General features: G+C 33.9%; 1 protein-coding gene across 1 annotated transcript in view; it reads left to right on the top strand.

Moving 5' to 3' along the window:
- Window positions 1-21,706, top strand: part of LRRK2 (leucine rich repeat kinase 2) — a 129,565-nt gene that overhangs the window by 47,419 nt on the left and 60,440 nt on the right. Inside the window, exons 19-26 of the mRNA XM_045554018.1 lie at window positions 2,373-2,631; window positions 5,489-5,677; window positions 11,892-12,010; window positions 13,086-13,155; window positions 13,642-13,859; window positions 17,211-17,461; window positions 17,760-17,908; window positions 20,819-20,912. Coding sequence (XP_045409974.1) covers window positions 2,373-2,631; window positions 5,489-5,677; window positions 11,892-12,010; window positions 13,086-13,155; window positions 13,642-13,859; window positions 17,211-17,461; window positions 17,760-17,908; window positions 20,819-20,912 — 1,349 coding nt within the window. The remainder of the gene's footprint in view (window positions 1-2,372; window positions 2,632-5,488; window positions 5,678-11,891; window positions 12,011-13,085; window positions 13,156-13,641; window positions 13,860-17,210; window positions 17,462-17,759; window positions 17,909-20,818; window positions 20,913-21,706) is intronic.

The following is a 21,706-nucleotide window of genomic DNA, read 5'->3' as shown; positions in this document are numbered from 1 at the left end:
TGTGTAACACCATTGCCTTTCTTTCCTTCTCTCCCTTCCTTCCTGAATCATGCAAACACCTATCTAACTGATAGTTCTACTACTTTTTCAAAATCTAATCCAAATAATCTTTCTTTGATAAAGCCCTCTCCACACCCCCAAACCTCCAAACAAAATTAAGATTTACTTCTTCTGTAAGTCTATGACAATACATGTGCACCTGTTGTATATTTTGTCTCTATGAAAACAGAAATGTACAGTGTTCATCTTTGTATCATTTGAAATATCTATTAATACCTCATTGCTTTACGTATACTATGTATTCAATAAATATTTACTAAAATGCATTGCCTGCATTTGTCCTAGATGCATAAATGTTAGAGTTTATAATAGCATTTAGGTGGCACCATGTCTGTTTTCTCGAAATTTAATAATATTTCTAACAAAGCAATTATGTAGTGATTTAATAAACATTATTAATCAGTAGAGTACTGTGTTTCCTAATAATTTATTTTTAAGCCTTACTTTATTTAATTCCCACTTGCCTATGGGTTGAAATCAATATCTCAACTGTAAGATTAAGTTAACACTAATTAGTAATTAACATAAAAAGAAACAGAATTTGTAACTCATTTTCATGCACCATTATGTTTATGCATTAAACCAAACAAATAATCAAATTATTTAAATTTAGTCAAATTCCTTTTAAGCAAGCAACATTTGAAATAGTTGCTTCTCTATTACTAAAGGTAATTGAATTATTTCCCTCAATAACTTAATGCATTTTTATTGTGCATCTTTTTTGTGCAGGTCATTGCCTTAATGTTATTTCGAGATGCCAAAGAACTTAAAAGAAACTTCCCCTTCTAAGTCCTCATTAGGGAAACAACATACCTAGAAGCACCCAAGTGCAACTGCACTGCGTTCCCCACAAGAAATGCCTTCTACTCTTCTCTTATGTATCCAAATCTTTCTATACAAAAGGCTTTCTATTTATTTTCTCTTCCCATATTCTTTTGGACTTCAGGGGCTTATTTTTTATCTTCTCTTCTTAAAATAAAATCAGATCTTCACACCCTTGGGTTATCTATTAAATTTAAAGAATTTATTCTAGTTGTCAGAGGTTATTTGTATCTAGCAAAGAATAAATATAGATTAAATATTGTGGATGGATATATTGAATGTACCTTATTTGTACCAGAGCAAAATAAGGTGATCAAGACTAGCCATTTGCCAAGAGGTTGCATAATTAAAGACTGTTCAGAGGAAGAGTGAAGTTAATTGTGCTTGGCTTTCTGAGGAAAATTTAGTGATGTAATGTACATGATTGGTAGAGAAGAATACAGAAGATTAACACTGAGCACACAAATGCAGAGATAGAGACCTGAAGATAAGATGCATCAAATGATGGTGGGTGGGAAGAGTAAGGACAATGAAGTCTGAAAAAAAATACCAAACACTTCTGTGGGGCTCGTTACCACATGGGCATTGCTCTGAGTACTTTACCCAATTCGGTCCTCACAATAGGTCTCAGTGTTAGCTCCATGACACAGGTGAGGAATTGAGGCACCAAGAGATTAATTTGCTAAGAACAATCTTCTGGTAAATGGTGGAGAATCTGCCTCCCAAGTGCCTGCTCTAAACTTTTGGCTAGACAGCAGATTCATGGTCGTGGTGGTGTTCATTTACTCTCAAATACTAATTTGAAAAATTTGGTTTTGATTATGGGCTCCATTTATTGTTATGTTAGAAGATGAGAGAGAGATTACAAAAAATAGTAAATTATAATTTTGATAATATTTAGTTATATTTTGAATTTTCTTCATTATTATTTAAATGCAAAACTGTGTCTTTGAGCAGTACTTTTTTTTCCTGTCAGGAAGTTGAAATTACTTTCATAAAAATGTGTGACTATTCTACAGGGAAGGACTGTGTGAGATTTAAAGGAATTATATCTTATTTTTGCTGGCATTTATTTTCCCTGACACATTTTCATAAATGTATGCCTACAGTGAGCTTGGATAGTGTGTATCCACCAAGGAAAATTCCCTCTACAAAAATGTGCTGAGCATTCTCTATGTGCAAATTATTGAGCTAGATAATTAATAGAGAATATAAAAGGAGTTTCCTGTTTCAGGATAGTTTTTTCTAAGTGTATGTGTGTGTGTGTGTGTGTGTGTGTGTGTGTGTGTGTGTGTGTTGGGGTTGAAGAGAGAGGATGAAACATAAATCGCCTTAGTACAAAGTACAAAAAAGATCAGCTTTACCTTATTTTACTTTGTTTCAATCTAAATTTGAGGTGTAGAGAAAAATCCCACCAAGTTTGGTTTGCCAGCCTCCCAAAAGGAAAAATCCAAGTTTTATTATGCTTACTTTTTTTTTTCCTTTAATAGGTATGTGAGAAAGAGAGCAGTCCCAAGTTGGTGGAGCTCTTGCTGAATAGTGGGTCCCGTGAACAAGATGTGCGGAAAGCTCTGACTATAAGCATTGGGAAAGGTGACAGCCAAACCATCAGCTTGCTCTTAAGGAGGCTTGCCCTGGATATGGCCAATAATAGCATTTGCCTTGGAGGATTCTGTATAGGAAAAATTGAACCTTCTTGGCTTGGTCCTTTATTTCCAGATAAGACATCTAATCTCAGGAAACAAACAAGTAAGTTATCAACAAGAATATTTTGTACAATTCTTATTTTTAGTAGTTTTATTTTTAAAGTCACTAGTCTTTTAGTTATTAGTCATGCCAGTTTGATGTGCCTTAAGCCAAAAATATTGCAAAGATGTGGATATATTTTTTTGGCCATGAAATACTTGAGTGTGACATCGTATTTAAGTTCTTTATGAGACAGCAAAGAAGTAGTTTATAAAAATAGAGCAAAACAGTGGGAGCTTTCTGTGGGGTTACTTTTCTCTTTTGTATATTCTATACATTATTATTAAAGTAATGCATCCTTGTTTTAAAAATAGGAAACATAAAAATTATAAGGAGGAAAATAAAAATAACATTTTATGCCTTATACGTAATTAACACAGATATTTTTCCTAGACTTTTTGTGTGCTTATATATACATATGCATTTAATTGTATACGTAAAAACATAAACACATAGATACTTTGCATGTTTAACTTAATATATACTTTGTATTTTAATTGAGGATGCATTTTTTATACTTTCAAGTTCATATGTATTTATATATATTATGTATGTTGATGACAAGTTATCATCCTCTGATCACATTTCTGCCTTTGGAGTGCTCTTATTTGCTCACAGTGTATATGTTTTTAAGACTTGAGCTCCCAGCATCCCCTCTGTTACCTTAGTCCCATGCCCATCTCCTTCCCAACAGTCATCTTACTCCGTGGCTCTTCACTGTAAAAACTATCTTGCTGATAAGACTTTTGTTTTACTCTCATTTTGCTGATGCACATACTGGTAAAACTCCAGTTTCAATCATTCCACCAGTCTACTTTTTTCCTCACTTTCACCCAGAGAGCTGAGTGCTGCCAGAGAAAAGTATCCATCCATGCACATTGGTGCCTCTACGCATCAAAGTCTCCAACCTTCCAGTGGGCCCGAGAAATTACAATCAGGCTGAATTTCTCTCAGTTTCTTAAACATTTCATATACTCTTATTTCCAGCTTTTTCCAGTGTTACTCTCTCTACCTGACTTCCTTAACTTCTCTCTTTACCTGGCTGCCTCTTCATCCTTCCTGTCTCAGCACTGTCATCACGTTTTACAAGGAAACATTCCTGCACCCGTGAAGTCTGGATGGACGGCCCTCCTATGTGCTCCTGTGGCACCTTATTTCTTACCTGTACTACTGCTTATTACATATAATGGAATTTTTCACTTTTATAATCTGTTTTTGGTCAATTATAAGCACCATGAAGTCAATGTCAATTTTGTCCGTGATTGTAACCTTACCATCTATATACTACTTTGCACATAGTAGATGATCATTTGGAATTAAACATTTAATTTTGGTAAAAATACAAATTTGGCAATAAATTATGTTCATAAGTATATGTGGAAACAGGTACTTCACACATTGTTGATAAGAATTTAAATTGTTCTCTTTTTGAGGATAATTTGGCAATATCTCTTAATATTTTCAACATACATACCTACATTTTTGACACAGCAATATAGTGTTAGGATTCTATGATACAGGCATTCTCAATGTGGTCAAGAAAATCTGTTCAAAAATGCACACTGATACATTGTTTATAATAGCAAAAGAGTGGGAAAAAGCCCCTAAGAATACCCTAAAAGGAACTATTCAAATAAATGATGGTATATTCATGCAGTGGAATGCTTTGCAATCAGTGGGAAAAAAACATGTAGCAAATCTAAATGTCCTGGTAGAGAATGCATTGTTAAATGAAAAAATAAAGAGCAAAGAACAGTGTTTTTAGTATGCTAATGTTGGTGAAGACACAATTGGAATGTGGTAGTCATAAATGTTTGAATGTGAACAAAACTCTAGAAATGGGTTCCCTGGTTGCCTATGGTGGAAATTAATGAGACATAATTAAATCCCATATTTCATTACTTCAACTAGTTTCATGCCAACAGCCTGCTTACTTTAATCTTTGATGTCTGATGGAGGAGAACTGTAGACCCATTGGAGAGGGATGGAGGAAGATTAGTCATTCACTATATTCTCTTTGTTCTGTATGTTTTCACCATTGACAAGTCTTATCTGATTTAAAAAGCATAACAATATGATTTGATTATTTGGAGGATATAGCTGTGACTTTGTTGGCAACTGGTCTGTGTAAAGACCATTCTGAGTTCATAGCTTCAAAACATTTTCCAGGTTCTACTTGACTGAGTCACATATGTGTGTTATAGTGTGAACCAGGAGAGTAAAATTTGAAGAAATCTTCCAGGCTGTATGTAGAACAATGAGGACTTTACCAACTCGTTTCTTCATATTGGAACATAATATAAAATACAATGAAATTGTGAAAAAGATGTTAACTTTGATATTTCATCAAATTTCCCAATAATCAGAATGAATTACTCAGCAAAGTTTATAACAATAACTATCATTTATTTAGCATCTTATATGTTCTAAGCATTGTGCTAAACATTTTATATGCATCGTTTTATTTACTCTCTTCTGTCTCCATCACCCTATACTTTATATACTGTCATCTTCATTTTCCAGGAGAGGACACTGATGCTCAGGGAGTTTATGTAACTCGCAAGTGATATTACCATGATTTGAACACTATGATTTGAAAGGGCTGTCTGGCTTCAAAGCCCAGCCCTTTCATAGAGATTCAGTGTTGTCATCTATGCTGAGCTTTGTGTAAATTCTTATGGTTTTTTAAAAATTCAATTTGCCACCTGCTAACTATTTAATATGACTATTGGAAAGTGACTTTGGAAGGAAAAATAGAAAAAATTCTCTAGAAGCATAGAATATATAAGGAGCTTTGGTATATATAACTGTATTTGTTTAATTGTTGGTTTCCAAATTGCTGGTATATCTCTACTTTTAGATATAGGATCTACATTAGCAAGAATGGTGCTCAGATATCAGATGAAAAGCGCTGTGGCAGAAGGAGCAGCCTCAGGCAGCGATAGGAATTTTCCTGAAGATGTACTTGATAAACTTGGTGAATGGACCTTCATTCCTGACTCTTCCATGGACAGTGTGTTTGCTCAAAGTGATGATCTGGATAGTGAAGGTATTATTACAAAAAACAATTCCCTATATGTTTTATACTTACACATTGGCTTTGAACAATAGAAACTGAGACAAAAACCTGATTTACTTCATTTGGAAATACCTGAGTAAAAATGTGTTTGTTGTCAAAAACAGTTATGCTTACTAACTGCAGTTAAAGCAATGACAAAAAGAAAGTGTCTCTGTGCTAAGTGTTACACAGATGAATTGGTTATTGGTGACTATTGCAGTCAAAAAAGTCTGACTCAGACTGGAACTGGATTCCATGTTCTGTCATTGACTGGATCCTTTTGTGGCTTGTGTAAGCCCCTTAACCTTGTTAAAGGTAGTGATGCCAACCTTGCAACATGTAGGAATTAGAGAAAATGTATGTAAAGTGTCTGGGACAGTGGTTGGCAAATAGGAAGTGCTTAATAATTTTTTACCTTTATTACAGTTAAAAATAATATTAATATTTTAATGGGTCACTTGAGATAACTTTTAAAGCTTGATCTGGCAAGATATATAATGACAGTGATGAGGGCTGACATATTTAACACAATGCAGTTTGGTAAAAATCCGGCGAGAGGCTTTTTTATTAACATTGTATGATTGAAAACTTTGGGTCATAGAATAAAGGTATTTGAGAGGGGAAAAAAACAAGAGCTATTCTAAACTGTCTTGTCTCAAGTCCAAATATTTTTAAAAATCAAATTTATTGAGATACAATTTATGCAAAATAAAATGTGTTCACTTTATGTATATATTTCCATAGGTTTTGAAAATTTGTACATCCATGTGGTCATCATCACTATCAAGTCATCCATATAAGTTCCTTTATGGTCTTTTCGCAGAAAATACCCCTCTGCCTTTGGCCCCTGGCAGTCACTTAATCTGCTTTCTGTCACTATAGATTAGATTAGTTTTTTCTCCAGTTTTTTAAAATTTCAGAATATTATGGGGATACAAATGCTTTGGTTACATAAACTGCCTTTGCACCGCCTGAGTCAGAGCTACAAGCATGCCCATCCCCAGACAGCGTGCACCGCACCTGTTAGGTGTGAGTTTACCCATTCTCTTCTCCCCCCACCCACCTGCCCCATACACGATGAATGTTACTTCCATATGTGCACTTAAGTTTTGATCGAGTAGTGCAAATTTAATGGTGAGTACATGTGGTGTTTGTTTTTCCATTCTTGTGATACTTCACTTAGAAGAATGAGCTCCGCCTCCATCCAGGATAATATAAGAGGTAGTTTATCATTTTTATGGCTGAGTAGTACTCCATGGTATACCTATGCCACATTTTATTAATCCACTCATGTATTGATGGGCACTAGAATCATACAGTATGGACTCTTTTGTGTCTGGCTGTTTTCTGAAGTGGTTATACTACATTATACTTCCACCAACAATACCTGAGAATTCTAGTTGCTCATCCTCGTCAAAATTTGGTATTGTCAGATAATTTAATTTTGGCCATTCTAGTGGAGGTGTAGTCCTAATTCATTTGGGTTTAATTTTCAATTCCCTGATGACTAATGATATTGAGGATATTTTCATGTTCTTATTGGCCATTCATGTATTTTCTTTTTGAAGTGTCTGTTCAAATAGTTTACTTTTAATTGTGTTGTTATCTTATTATTGTATTATTAATAAGAGTTCTTTATGTATTATAGATAGAAGTTGTGACAGATATATGTATTGCCAATATTTTTTCCCAGTCATAACTTGTCTTCTCATTTTATTAATGGTATTTTTCAAAGAGCAGAGGTTTTAAATTTTGGTGAAGTATAGTTTTTCAGTTTTTTCTTTTATGGTGTATGATTCTTTCTATCCCATTTAAGAAATCTTTTACTAGCCTAAATTTGTGAATATTTTCTCCTATGTTTCCTCTTAGTAGTGTTAAATCTTATATTTTACATTTAGGCCCATAATCCATTTTAAGTTGATTTTTGTGGATAGTGTCAATGAAAGTTTGACATTTATTTTTCTCTGTATGGATATCTAATTGTTCCAACATTATTTGTTGAAAATATTACAATTCCTCATTGAATTAATGGCAACTTTGTTCAATTTAATTGACCATATAGATATGGTTTTATTTTAGCATTATTTATACTGTACCATTGATTTATACCTTACCCTTATGCTAATACCACATTGTCTTGATTATTCTAGTTTAATAGTAGGTCTAGAATTCAGGCACTGTAAGTCCTCTGGTGTTCTTTTTTCAGAATTGTTCTTACTATTCTAGGTTCTTTTCATTTCCATATACATTTTGAATCAGCTAATTTTATGCTGGGATTTTCATTGGATTAAATCTATATGTAGATTTAGTATAGAATTAATTTTAAAAATATATTATTTCCTATATTATATAATATAGAATTAATATATAAATAACAATTTATGTAGATTAAATCTATAAATCCAATTTGGGGGAATTGATACCTTAAGAAGGAGTCTTTAGACATAAATGTGGTATATATTTCCATTGATTTGTCTTTTAAAATTCTTTTAGTGGTATTTGTATTGCATGTTTTCTAATACTACTGTAAATGTGTTGTATTTTAATTTCAGTTTCCAATAGTTCACTGATGACATATAGAAATACAATTGATTTATTTGCATTAACTTTGCTAAACTCACTTGTGAATTCTAGTAGCTTTTTGTAGATTCTGTAGGATTTTCAATGTTCACAATTATGCCATTTTCTAATAAAGACAGATTTGCTTCTTCTTTTCTAATCTGCATATCTTTTTTTTTCTTTTTTTATTGCACTGGCTAGGACCTCCAGTACTATGTTGAATAGAAGTGGTAAGACTGGGCATCATTCCCTGGTTTCCAAAGTTAGGGGGAAAGAATTCAGTCTCTCATCATTCAATGTGACATTATCTGTAGTTCTTCACGGATGCTCTTCATCAGGTTGAGGAGGCTACTTCCTTAGTCATTGTTTGCTGAGCCTTTTATCATTAATGGGTGTTGGAAAATACTTGTCAGCATCTGTTGAAATAGTCATATTTCCTCTATTTATTTTGTTAATATGGTCAATTACATTGATTGATTCTCTAATATTTATAGACTAAACTTGCATTCCTGAGGTAAATCTCACTTTTTTATGGTGTACTATCCCTTTTACAAAGTATTGGATTTTATTTTCTAAAATGTTAAGAATTTTTCATCTCTGAGAAATATTGGTCTGTAGTTTCATTCATTCATTATGATAGTAATGCTGGCCTCTTGAAATGACTTGGGAAATATTCCCAGTTCTACTATTTTCTGAAAGAGTTTATGTAGAGATACTATTTCCTTCTTAAATGCCTCATAGCATTCACCAGCAAAGGCTATTTAGGTTTGGAACTCTTTTTGAGGGGGGAGAAATAACTTTAATAGATTTAAGGTTATTTTGATTTTATTTTATTTCTTAAGTCAGTTTTATTGACTTGTGTCTTACGAGGAATATGTCAATTTCACTTAAGTTGCCAAACTTATTTGAAGTTTAATGCTATTTATAATAATTTCCTATTATTTTGTTAATGTGTGAAGGATCTGTAGTGATACCTGGTCTTTGTTCTTGACTTTGGTAATCTGTGTCTTTCCTTCTTTTTTTCTTGTTCAGTCTAGCTCAGGGTTTATCAATTCTATTGATCTTTTCAAAGAATCAGATTTTTGTTTCATTCATTTTTTTCTATTGTTTGTGCCTTCATTTTCATTTATTTTTATTCTGATCTTTATTATTTCCTTTTATTTTTTTGTTTTTTAATTGGCTCTTTTTGTAGTTCTTAACTTGGAAACTTAGGACACTGATTTTTAGACCTTTCTTATTTTATAATATAAACATTTAAGGCTGTGCATGTCTTACTAAACACCAATTTCATTGCATTCCAAAATTTTGATATATTCTGGTTTTGTTCAATTTTGAAAGTTTTCAATTTCCTTTGTGACTTCTTTGATTTATGAGTTATTTAGAGGAATTTCCCAAATATTTGGAGATTTTTCTGGATAACTGGTTTCAAGCTTTTTTGTGTGTTTGGACAACCTACTCTGATGATTTCTGTTGTTTTAAATTTATTGAAACATGCTTTGTGGACTATTGTGTGATCTGTCTTAAGTGATGTTCCATGTGCAACTGAAAAGAAAGTGTGTTCAGCTGCTGTTGGGTCAAGTCAATTAAGTCAAATTATTTGGTAACATTTTCAAGTCTTCTACGACTTTACTGATTTTTGTCTCTACTTGTATTTGAGACAGAAATGTTGACACTGTAAATGTGGATTTATTAATTTTCCTTTTGGTTCTATCAGTTTATGCTTTGTGTATTTTGTGAAGTTCTATTATTGGGTGCACAAACATTAAGGATTATAATTTTTTTATGAATTAACCTCTTTGTATTGATCTAAGTATCATTTCCTTCCTTTGGAAGAAGAAGAATTCCCTTTTATGTTTCTTTCTTTTTTTTTTTTTTCCTGAGACAGAGTCTCGTTCTGTTGCCTAGGCTAGATTGCAGTGGCATCATCGCAGCTCACAGCAACCTCAAACTCCTGGGCTCAAGGGATCCTCCTGCCTCAGCCTCCTGAGTAGCTGGAACTATAGGCAAGAGCCACCGTGCCCGACTAATTTTTTCAATTTGTTTTAGTTGCCCAGCTAATGTCTTTCTATTTTTAGTAGTGATGGGGTCTCACTCTTGCTGAGACTGGTCTTGAACTCCTGACCTCAAGTGATCCTCCCGCCTCTGCCTCCCTGAGTGCTCAGATTACACCTTTTATATTTCTTGTAGTGCATATCTGCCAGAAACCCTTAACATGGATTACTGGAGCTCTTTTTCCATAACTGCCCCAGAACTCCCAGCTACCTCCCTCTCCGTGAGTGTTCATCTCCAGCTCCTCATCTCAAGAAAGCTACCAGACTTTGTTGAAATTTCTTCTCCCTGTGTCAGTGGGCCTTAGATTGCCTCTAGGCAGAAGGCAGGGTGATCACAGGGCTCACATAATTTGTTTCCCTTCTTTTGGGTATCACATAGTCCTGAGCTCTCTGTTGCCCAGTGTCTGAATCCAGTTGTTTAAAATATTTGTCCAATTTTCTTGTTTATGGGAGTAGGCTAAGTTCTTGCCTGTTATTCCATCATGCCTGAAAGAATTCTCTTCAAGTAATTTTAAGGAAAACATTAGAAATTTTAACATAAAATAATTATAAAATGCACTATGTTGCCAGCACAAATAATGTGCTAATAGACCTTTTAGAAACATATAAAGTGGGGTAATTATGAAAATTTAATAATCTTTATAAGATATACAAATGTAATTAAATTATGAATTCTATTTTATAAATATTCTTAAGGATAAAAATAATTTAAATGACAGAATTAATGAAATTTTAATAATGAACCAGGCAGGAATTGTTTGTATCAAGATTTATACTAAATATTATGAAGTTGATTTTTGGTTATATAGATTTTATTATTTGGTTTTGACACACTTAATTCTTTGTGTTTCCAAGCTAGGAGTGGTTGAATTTACCATCTTATGAATAAGTTTTCACAAATGCCTCCATGTTATTTATCATTAATATGATTTATTTATTAATCTTAATTTTCTTAAAAATTTATAATTTTAAAAGTACTTCTCATTCCTTATATCACAAAACAATTATTACCAGCTAAACTCATTGTGTTTATTTTGATGTCACTCCATAAAAGAAACCGTGAAATATGAAATTCAAATGAGGATATTCTCAAGATTGCTGAATGTTAAATAATTTAAGCATGATTCCATTATTTAAAGCAAGACTTGAAAAATTTATAAGAAAAATTCAGAGAAACAGAAAAGAGTAACATTGTGTACAAACTTTCTCTGCTTTCTATACATACATGTGTTAGTATTTGGTACAGCATGTGTAACCACTGATTTACTTGACTTTTTCCTACTAGACTATCAGCTCCTCTGAGGCATGGATTTTTTTTTTCTCCTTATCATTATCCAGCACTTACTCAGTGCCTAGTGTATGACAGCCATTTAATAAATATTTATAGTTGAAGAAAAATGTAGTTGAATTTTTAAAGTGAAAAAGCAACATGGCTTATCATTTCTATTTTAAAGATGTTACAAAGAGAATTGACTGTGAAATTTCCTTTAAGAAAAATACGTTTCATCTTCCACGATTGAACTAATATACTAGCATCTTATGATTGAGTAAGCTTTTCTCACTAACCTTCATGTTATTTTCTCATTTCAAAATAGGAAGTGAAGGCTCATTTCTTGTGAAAAAGAAATCAAACTCAATTAGTGTAGGAGAATTTTACCGAGACCCTGCGTTGCAGCGTTATTCTCCAAATTTGCAAAGGCATTCTAATTCATTGGTAAGTGAACTGTGATTATGTTCTGTGCTTTGCTGCTGACATTCTCTGGACAACTAGAGTTTGTGCCTAAGCAAGAAGTATCACTTTTGAATGGTAGAGAATTCCCTGATGTATGAAAGCTACATGTATTTATTTGACATAAATTATGTTAAATTCACATTTGTAGACTTTTGAGCATGCAGAGTTAGAATTTATTTGGAGCATGTGTATACTGACTGAATACACTTCAAGATGGTTTTCCCCCTTCTTTCTTTTCAGAGCTCCATGTCTGAAAAGAGCCCAGGTGGGGTCTGTGCATAATGGTGTGTGTTGGTCTTAGGAATACTTTAGCTAGAAATCTTAGAGTGGTTTCTAAGGAACCAGATAGGAGTCTGAAGGATACTGAGCAAGATGGAGTAGCATGATAACTTTGGTCATCAAAACATTATTTTTTGTGTGTATTGAGAATTATTTAATTTCTAGAAACCATTATTATTTCAACCTCCTGTATGTTTAGGAACTATGGAAAAACTATGGCATATTTACATGAGGAGATTGATAATTCCAGTTGGGGAACTTGGGAGCCATTGTACTTTCAGGTTCACTTTGAAACATCTATGCTAATGTATGCTTTAATTTGGATCATAATTCAGTACTAAAAATATGAGGGTTATTTTATGTTAATTCTAGATCATAAGATGGGCAAGAGGAATGACTGTAATGGAATAGTTTAAATTAGGTCTCAGTCTTTACATATGCTTGTTCTGATTTATATAAACAGCTTAGTTAGAAAAAGTAGTTTGGCTGATGAAATTGTACATATACGGCTTTTAGACTCAACCTCTCTGTTTTTCAGTTTCCTTATATTTAAAACAAAGGAGAAAGAGTAGATGCTTCTAAGGTCATTTGGGCACTAAAATGGATTTTTTTTTTTATCTTCATGATTCGGTTCTTAGTTTGTACTTGCCCATTTTTGTCTCATAATTATAAATATCATTTACTTCCATAAAAATTTATGGTTTTGTCTGTATAAAAATGTCCTTTTCTCCAAAAAAAGACAGAACTTTTATTATACACATCATTATTTGTTTAATAGGGGCCAATTTTTGACAGTGAAGATTTACTGAGGCGAAAAAGAAAAATACTGTCTTCAGATGATTCACTCAGTAAGTATTTGGAAGTAATCATAAGTGAATAGATATTTTGGGCAGAATACAGTGCTTTGTTAAATTTCCTCTAATTGTTCACATTTTCTTGGTGTCGATTTCATTTAATCTTCATACGTATTTAATGATTCTACAGGTTATAGAAAAATGAAATATAGATTAAAAATTACCTTTTATGAATATTATAGGACATTTTGATCTTTTTTATGAGTTCTCTGAAATGTACATAACAACCCTACTAATGGTACTCTTCATCCTCTTCTCCAGTTGTTGTTTTTTTAAAAATACTACGTGTAACAGCTGATTAAATATTTTTAATTTACTGTTCATCTCTGCCGTTGGAATGCAAGTGCCATAGTTTGGTTTTCTACTGAAACTTCAGTGCCTTAAAGATAACTTGATGCTAGTAGGTGCTCAGTAAACTTTTACAAAGCAAATTTAAATTATTTGCTTATTTTTCCATTGTTTGTTTGTTTTTGACAAAAGGGTCATCAAAACTTCAATCCCACATGAGGCAATCAGACAGCATTTCTTCCCTGGTTTCCGAGAGAGAATATATCACATCACTAGACCTTTCAGCAAATGAACTAAGAGACATTGATGCCCTAAGCCAGAAATGCTGTATCAGTGGTCACTTGGAGCATCTTGAAAAACTGGAGCTTCATCAGAATGTGCTCACGAGCTTCCCACACCAGCTATGTGAAGTAAATTTAATTCATCCTTATAACTTTCAGGACATTTGAAGAGCTTTTGCATTTATATCTAACTTGCATGGTTAAATCTTTCAAAAGAACGTTCTACTTGTGTGTGTCATTGGACAATAATCCCCCCATTCTTCTAGTTTTTGCACAGGTATCTTAGTCTGTTCAGAAACATCTTTTAGGGCAGGCAATGAAAACAGGTCTGATGAGAAAAACATTCTAGGTTCTGTCTTGATGATACAGGATACATGTTAAAGTCTATCAATCCTATATTGATTGTGACTTCAATTATTTAATTCTAGTAAGACAAATTAAACAATTTAAATTAAATTAGATAGGCTAGAATTAGAGCTGGTTTGGTGGTACTGGCTCTGACTTAGCTACCAACTGTATGACAATAAGAACTTGTCACTCTGCCTGCTTTAAGCCTTCATTTTCTCATCTGTAAAATAGAGACTCAACTAAATGATCCCTGTGGCATTGTTTTGCATTTTAAAACTGTGTGTAACTTAAAGATTGATTTTTTTTTTGCTCAAAGTTTCTATCTTGTACAAATTAAAGCATAAATATAGTTTGTTGATAGGATAGTCCTCTGAATATTGATCTTGCTCATCATTTTTATGTACTACGGGTCAGAATAGTGTCTAAAGCCAAAGAAGATATCATGACAAATTAAGATTATCTTAATATAAATTTTTAGGCTTAATTTTTAGACTGAATTGTAAAGTTTGATAAGGGATCACATTTGTTTTTTTTCTTAAATCCCTAGTTTTGTTGCAAATACATTTCCCCCTTTTTTAAAACTATTAACTTTATCATAATTTTGAGGTGTTTTAAAAGCAGCATTACATAAATTTTAAGTATATTTAAGTTGTGTCTTTCCCCTAAAGTTTATGTGTCTGGAGACAGAGCGGAGAAAGAAAAGTGACACCCCCACCCTGTACTACCACCATCCCAATGTCTAAAAGGTGTCCTCTTTCTCTCTTCCACCTCTTTGCCTGGCTAAATCCTCCAAGTCACCCAGGTCTCAGTTTATTTTTATCTTATTTTATTATTGTTAGTATTTTTGAGACAGAGTCTTGCTCTGTCACCCAGGCTGGCGTGCAGTGGTATGATCATAGTTCACTGCAACCTTGAACTCCTGGGCTTAAGCAACCCTCCTACCTCCCTTTTGGATTAGCTGGGACTATAGACTCATGCCACTACACCTGTCAAATTTTATTTTATGTAGAGACAGGGTCTCACCATGTTGCCCAGGCTGATCTCAACTCCTGGCCTCAAGTGATCCTCCCGCCTCAGCCTCCCAAAGTGCTGGGATTATAGGCCTGAGCCACCACATCTGGCCCAGGTCTCAGTTTAAATGTCACTTCCTCACCCTCTACTTCTCTCTTTCTACCCTCCAGCCAACCTACCCACCTGGTTTACATATCCATGACACCTGATGTCTTTCCCCCAATTCTCATTCACTCGTAAAATTTGATTTAATGTACATGGCCCTCACTAAACTGTGAAGTCCTTGAGGACAGGAATTGATTTAGCCTAGTAAGTCCTGACATAGAGTTGAGGCCCAATAGATACTTATTAATTTGTGGAGGAATTAATTGCTGATACTTGGTAAGCCTTCAATAAATATTTGTTAAATGAATAAGTAAGAGAATTCTAGAATTTAGCATACCCAAAACAAAGAGAATTTGAAGAGAGTGTGACAAAGTGAGGTGCAATAGGGCATTCAATGACTGGACCAGCTCAGAACCTTCTCTTAGGGAGATTTCAAAGTGACACCACTAGATGGCACTTTTTTTGTTACTGCCTGAAGGGTCTCAACAGTTTCTTTCTAAAAGAAAATTTCCTGATTAAACCTTAGGAATAAATGATTTTAAAATCTTTCCTTCTGAATAAGCTAGTGGAATCTGACACAAAGACAGGAATTTTGAAACAACTTCTGGGATGAAGAATGATTAATAAGCCTCTATAATCACATCAAACTCTTTAGAATTCCCTGTGAGGATAAATATATTGATAGATGAAGAGGTGGACAGAAAAGTGATTGTTTTTGGTATGTTAGCCCTTGGACAGTAATGCATACCAAGGATTTTAAAAATTGACATGATATGTAGATGAAGGTTTGCTATTATCATTGTAAAATTAGAAATTGCTTAAAAATAGAAGATAGAGGTTTGAAACAAGAAGTTCCATAAAAAAGAGGAGACTCTGGCCAGACACAGTGGCTCATGCTTCTAATCCTAGAACTCTGGGAGGTTGATGTGGGAGGATCACTTGAGGCCAGGAGTTCAAGAACAGCCTGAACAACATAGCAAGACCCAAAATTATCCAGCTGTGGTAGCATGTTTCTGTAGTCCCAGCTACTCAGGAGGCTGAGGCAGGAGGATTGCATGAGCCGAGTAGTTTGAGGTTTCAGTGAGCTAGATGATGTCATTGTACTCCAGCCTGGGCAACAGAGTGACGCCCTGTCTCAAAAATAAAATAAAATAAAATAAAATAATAAATAAAAGAGGAGGTTGTAAAATGAAACATGTATTATGTGTGACTACTCTTATGATTAAATCTTTTTTTTTTTTTTTGAGACAGAGTCTCGCTCTGTTGCCCGGGCTAGAGTGAGTGCTGTGGCATCAGCCTAGCTCACAGCAACCTCAAACTCCTGGGCTCAAGCGATCCTCCTGCATCAGCCTCCCAAGTAGCTGGGACTACAGGCATGCACCACCATGCCCGGCTAATTTTTTCTATATATATTTTTAGCTGTCCATATAATTTCTTTCTATTTTTAGTAGAGACGGGGTCTCGCTCTTGCTCAGGCTGGTCTTGAACTCCTGAGCTCCAATGATCCGCCCGCCTCGGCCTCCCAGAGTGCTAGGATTACAAGCGTGAGCCACCGTGCCCAGCCAATTAAATCTTATCTATATTAAAATGTGAAACAATTTCTAAAGATAGTATTTAACAACTTCTAAAAGATAGTATTTAACAATATATTCCCGGGATTATATTGTACTGCTTATCACTAAATTATTAATTCAAATATTTGTTGAGGCCTATTCTCCTTCCATTTTGCTTTTGTCAGAAATAATTTACAAAAGATCTGAATTAAACTCTAAACCTTATTTTTGTGAACCTGGTTTTGACAGCCTTCCTATTGTATTTTTCCTAATTTTACTCATGCTGTAGCAGAGATGGTTGGGCTAGTCAGTATACTGAAATTCTGTTGTGGATTGTGTTTCCAATTTTCAAAAAAGATTCTTGATGATTCTAGTTACCAGAGATATGGAAGGCAGAAATATTAGCTAGACTTTATGTTTCTTCAGTTGTTCATTTTAGAATTTTAAAATATTGTCTTTTCAGACTCTGAAGTGTTTGACACATTTGGACTTGCATAGTAATAAATTTACATCATTTCCCTCTTACTTGTTGAAAATGAATTGTATTGCCAACCTTGATGTCTCTCGAAATGACATTGGACCCTCAGTGGTTTTAGATCCTGCGGTGAAATGTCCGACACTGAAACAGTTTAACCTGTCATATAACCAGCTGTCTTCTGTTCCCGAGAACCTCGCTGATGTGGTAGAGAAACTAGAACAGCTCGTTTTAGAAGGGTAAGAAAGGATTCATTAAAGACAAAAGGGTTGCCTAAATATGTTGAGGTTGATAAAAGGTGCTACCATTTCTATGGACAATGAATTTCTATGACAGTGAGTTTTAAACAAAAATATAATAAAAGACTGAGGCAATTAACATTATGTCTATCAATTGACTTAAATTTTCACAACTAATCCTAAAATTAATAAATCTTCTTTGATGCTGTTCTTTAAAGGCAAATTATTTTGATATTTTTCTTTAAAACATATGAGTTTATGCAATATCATCCTTTTTTTTTTTGTCTCTCATGACTAGAAATAAAATATCAGAGATATGTTTCCCCTTGAGCCTGAAGGAACTGAAGATTTTAAACCTTAGTAAAAACCACATTTCATCCCTATCAGAGAACTTTCTTGAGGCTTGTCCTAAAGTGGAGATTTTCAGTGCCAGAATGAATTTTCTAGGTAAGTGTGCTGTGTGGGTAACCTCCTTACGAGGCCTTTTAAGTAGTACAAGATGAGTCATATATGATCATTTTAGGTGAGGATTTGAAAGTGGTGTTTTAGTGTAAATATTATGCTGGAGTTTCAAAAATGAAGTTAGCAGGTTGGCAATAAAAAGAAATGAGCTATCAAACCATGAAAAGACATGGGGGAAACTTAAATGTGTATTGTTAAGTGAAAGAAGCCAACCTGAAAAGGCTACATACCGTTTGATCCCAAGTAGACAATGTTCTGGAAAAGGCAAAACTATGGGGACAGTAAAAAGATCAGTGGTTGCCAGGGGTTGGGGGTGTGCAGATGGATAGGCAGAGCACAGAGGATTTTTAGGGCAATGAAATTATTCTGTATGATACTATGATGGTGAATGCATGTCATCATACCTTTGTCAAAACCCACAGAATGTACCACATAAAGAATGAACCCTAAGGTAACCTATGATTTTGGGTGATAATGTTGGCTCATCAATTGTAACAAATGTGCCAAACTAATACAAGTTGTTAATAATGGGGGAAACTGTGTAAGGGGAGGTGACAATGAGGGGAAAAGGGGTATGGGGGACCCTCTATACTTTCTGTTCAATTTTTTTATAAACCTAAAGCTGCCCTAAAAATAGTCTATAATTTTAAAAACATTAGCAGATTGTTATTGTCATAGACTAAAATGACAGTTACCTGGTCTACAAATAGTCATGACACCATGGTTCCTTTTATTTTATTACACCAAAAATGCACATGGCTGTCTGAGCTGGGTGAAGCATCTTTATGCTGGAATACTGCTTATTATGCTGAGGTTTCTTCAACAATTTTTTTTTGTATTATAAGCGCAATTACTATTATTGCTATTGTTTTTAGAAATAAAATTAATCATTTAACAGTTTTCAAATTAGTAAAGTTAATGTGTATCCATTTATCCCTTGCTTTTCGCAAGATATTACAATAATATACAAGATGATCATCACTTTCATCATACTGAAAGTTCTGGAATAGGAATACCCCTGAGTTCTCTTAGCGTGTGAGATAATACAGGGAATTTTGTTCATTTGTAGCCTATCTGAATATTTCAACATTAAGGAACAAAATACTTTTGTGGTAATATACAGGAACTCCCCATGTTTCATTTCCCTAATAGAGACCACACGTATTTTGCCACCCATGTGATAATTCTATACCTGACTCAGTAAAATAATTTTTAATACTGTTTAATAGCAGAGTACAGTTTGACTACTTATTTAAAAGATTTTAACTTTTCAGAACTTTCAGAAACTAATGATAAAAGCCATGCAAATTTGCATAGTATTTTTCTCCTTTTTCCCTCCCTCCCTTTTCCTACCCTCCTGAATATTAACCACATTTTTACCATGAGCCTGAAACTGGAGATAAAGTGATTCATTTACTAGTGAGCAAAGCAGACCCAGTCTCTGCCCTTAAGGAACTTGTAATTAAGTTCAGGAGACAGACAGGCATGAAATAATGATGGCACAAATGTAATTGTATATTGTGCTAAAAACTGTGGAAAAGTTTCAGGATGAGGGTACCTCAAGGGGATCGGTCAGACTGTGAAGTTGGGGAAACATTTCCATGCCTATGATATTTAAGTTGGCTCTGGAAAGAAGAACATCCAAAAGGACTTTGAGGCTTGTTTATGGTCAGTTGTTATCTCAGCTGAATCTCACAAAACTCCTATAGGGTAGAACATGTATGACCTTTGCCTAATTGAGGAAATTGAAGCACTAAGATTTTTGTGTGACATGTTCAGGGGCATGCAGTTAATTAACTAGTTGTGAAAGTGTGGATAAACTTCAGTTCAAAAATCTATTTACTTTGCACTCCCCACCCTTAATGCTTTGAGAAGTGGTCTTGTATTTGAGAAGATGTCCCATGGAGGTGACATTTGAGCAGGACCACTAACCATGAAAAATAATCCTATGTGAAATAAAGTTTTAGTTCTTTGGTCTTATGAATGTTTTTCATACAGCATCTGAACTTCAAGACTGTTAATTCTTAAGTGGTGAGGTCTAATATGTATCTTTCTGCTTCTCAGGGAGACAGCTTCTAGCAGTGTCCTGGAACATTTTGACCCTTGAAGATTTTCTAGACAAAGCATAACTCATATTTTTGACCTTGAAAATGCTAAGAAATAATTTCTCAAGTCACTTTCACAGGACCATACATTTGTAGATTTCTAAAGAATCTCAGAGTTCATTGGGTCTACCTACACTATTTCATAGATGAGAAAACAGGCTGTATGGATTGCTCAGTTTCCCAGTTGTGTTCCACAGAATTTCCTTCCTTGGAGGCACCTCATGCTGTATTTCCCTTTTGAAAATTCATAAAATATACCAGAACATTGAGAACTCTGAGATATTTTACTTTATTTTACCTAGTATTTCTCAATCTCAGATCATATGATCAAAGAATACTTTTATTAACATCCATTATTATTCCATAGAACACTCTTTATAAGATAGTACCATAAAGAATTTTTATCCTTATAGTATATTGTATATTAGTAAAGTGTTCAAAAGTGTTTTGTTATAGTGAGACTAATAATTTGAATTAATCCAAATGTCATATAATAACATCACACATAATTTAAAATGTACAAATGTTGGGTAAATTTATATTTAGATAATTATTTGGCTTTCATATTAAGATTCTGATAAGTATGACATATTGTTTTATGCTTTAGTGGTAATATTAAGGCTATTACCTTATTTTAAAAAGTAGCCTTTTAAAAAATTGTCAGTGTAAGAATGAAATTAAATTAAGTGACACATCACTGGTAGGTATTCTTATTGTTGAATTTAATGGAAAGCTCGTTAAATCTGGGTAAAGTGATTAAAATGTTTACCTCATTTTTATTTTCTTTTAGCTGCTATGCCTTTCTTGCCTTCTTCTATGACAAACCTAAAATTATCTCAAAACAAATTCACATGTATTCCAGAAGCAATTTTAAATCTTCCGCAGTAAGTTTATTGTTATCTTAATTTTAAAACCACGTGAGCGGGAATAGAACCTTTAGAAACATGGTTTCAACTTGGGCATATGAAAGTAATTGATTTCTAAACCTATTCAGCTTAATGTTTCTATACATATAAATGTTTGATTTTCACTAGACAAAAATCTAACTCATTATTTTGATTTTAAACTTTTATATTTATTTTGTGGGCTATTGTATAGAAACAATTAAAGATTATTTAATTAATTGCTGCATTAGTATAATCAAATGACATAACAGTGGCTATCACTGTAATTTTAAAATTTTAGTTGCTCTCAGAGGTTGATATGTTGCCAAAATACTATTAGCTTTGATATTATGCTTAAGTTATATTTGAGTGAAATTTTTGGTGAAAGTTAAGGTGATTTATGTAGTTCCAGGTTTTGGGTTTTTTTGTTTGTTTGTTGATTTCATGAAAAACAAAAGCTTCCTGTTAACTACAGATTCAAGCATCAGTTATATTTTGGGTGTGTTGTCATCTTAAATACTATTCTTTTTTATTTTTATTTTTTAGAGGCAAGTTCTCACTCTGTTGCCCAGGCTAGAGTGCAGTGATGTAATCCTAGCTCTGCCTTGAACTCCTGGGTTCAAGAGATCCTCCCACCTTAGCCTCCTGAGTAGCTGGGACTACAGGTGCTTGCCACCATGCCCAGCTAATTTTTCTTATTTTTTGTAGAGACCGGGTCTTGCTATATTGCCCCAGCTGGTCTCAAACTCCTGGTCTCAAATGATCCTCCCACCTTGGCCTCCCCAAATGCTGGG

The sequence above is a fragment of the Lemur catta genome, chromosome 6 (genome assembly GCF_020740605.2).
Source record: "Lemur catta isolate mLemCat1 chromosome 6, mLemCat1.pri, whole genome shotgun sequence".
Taxonomy (NCBI): Eukaryota; Metazoa; Chordata; class Mammalia; order Primates; family Lemuridae; genus Lemur; species Lemur catta.
This window is presented reverse-complemented; position numbering and strand designations above follow the sequence as displayed.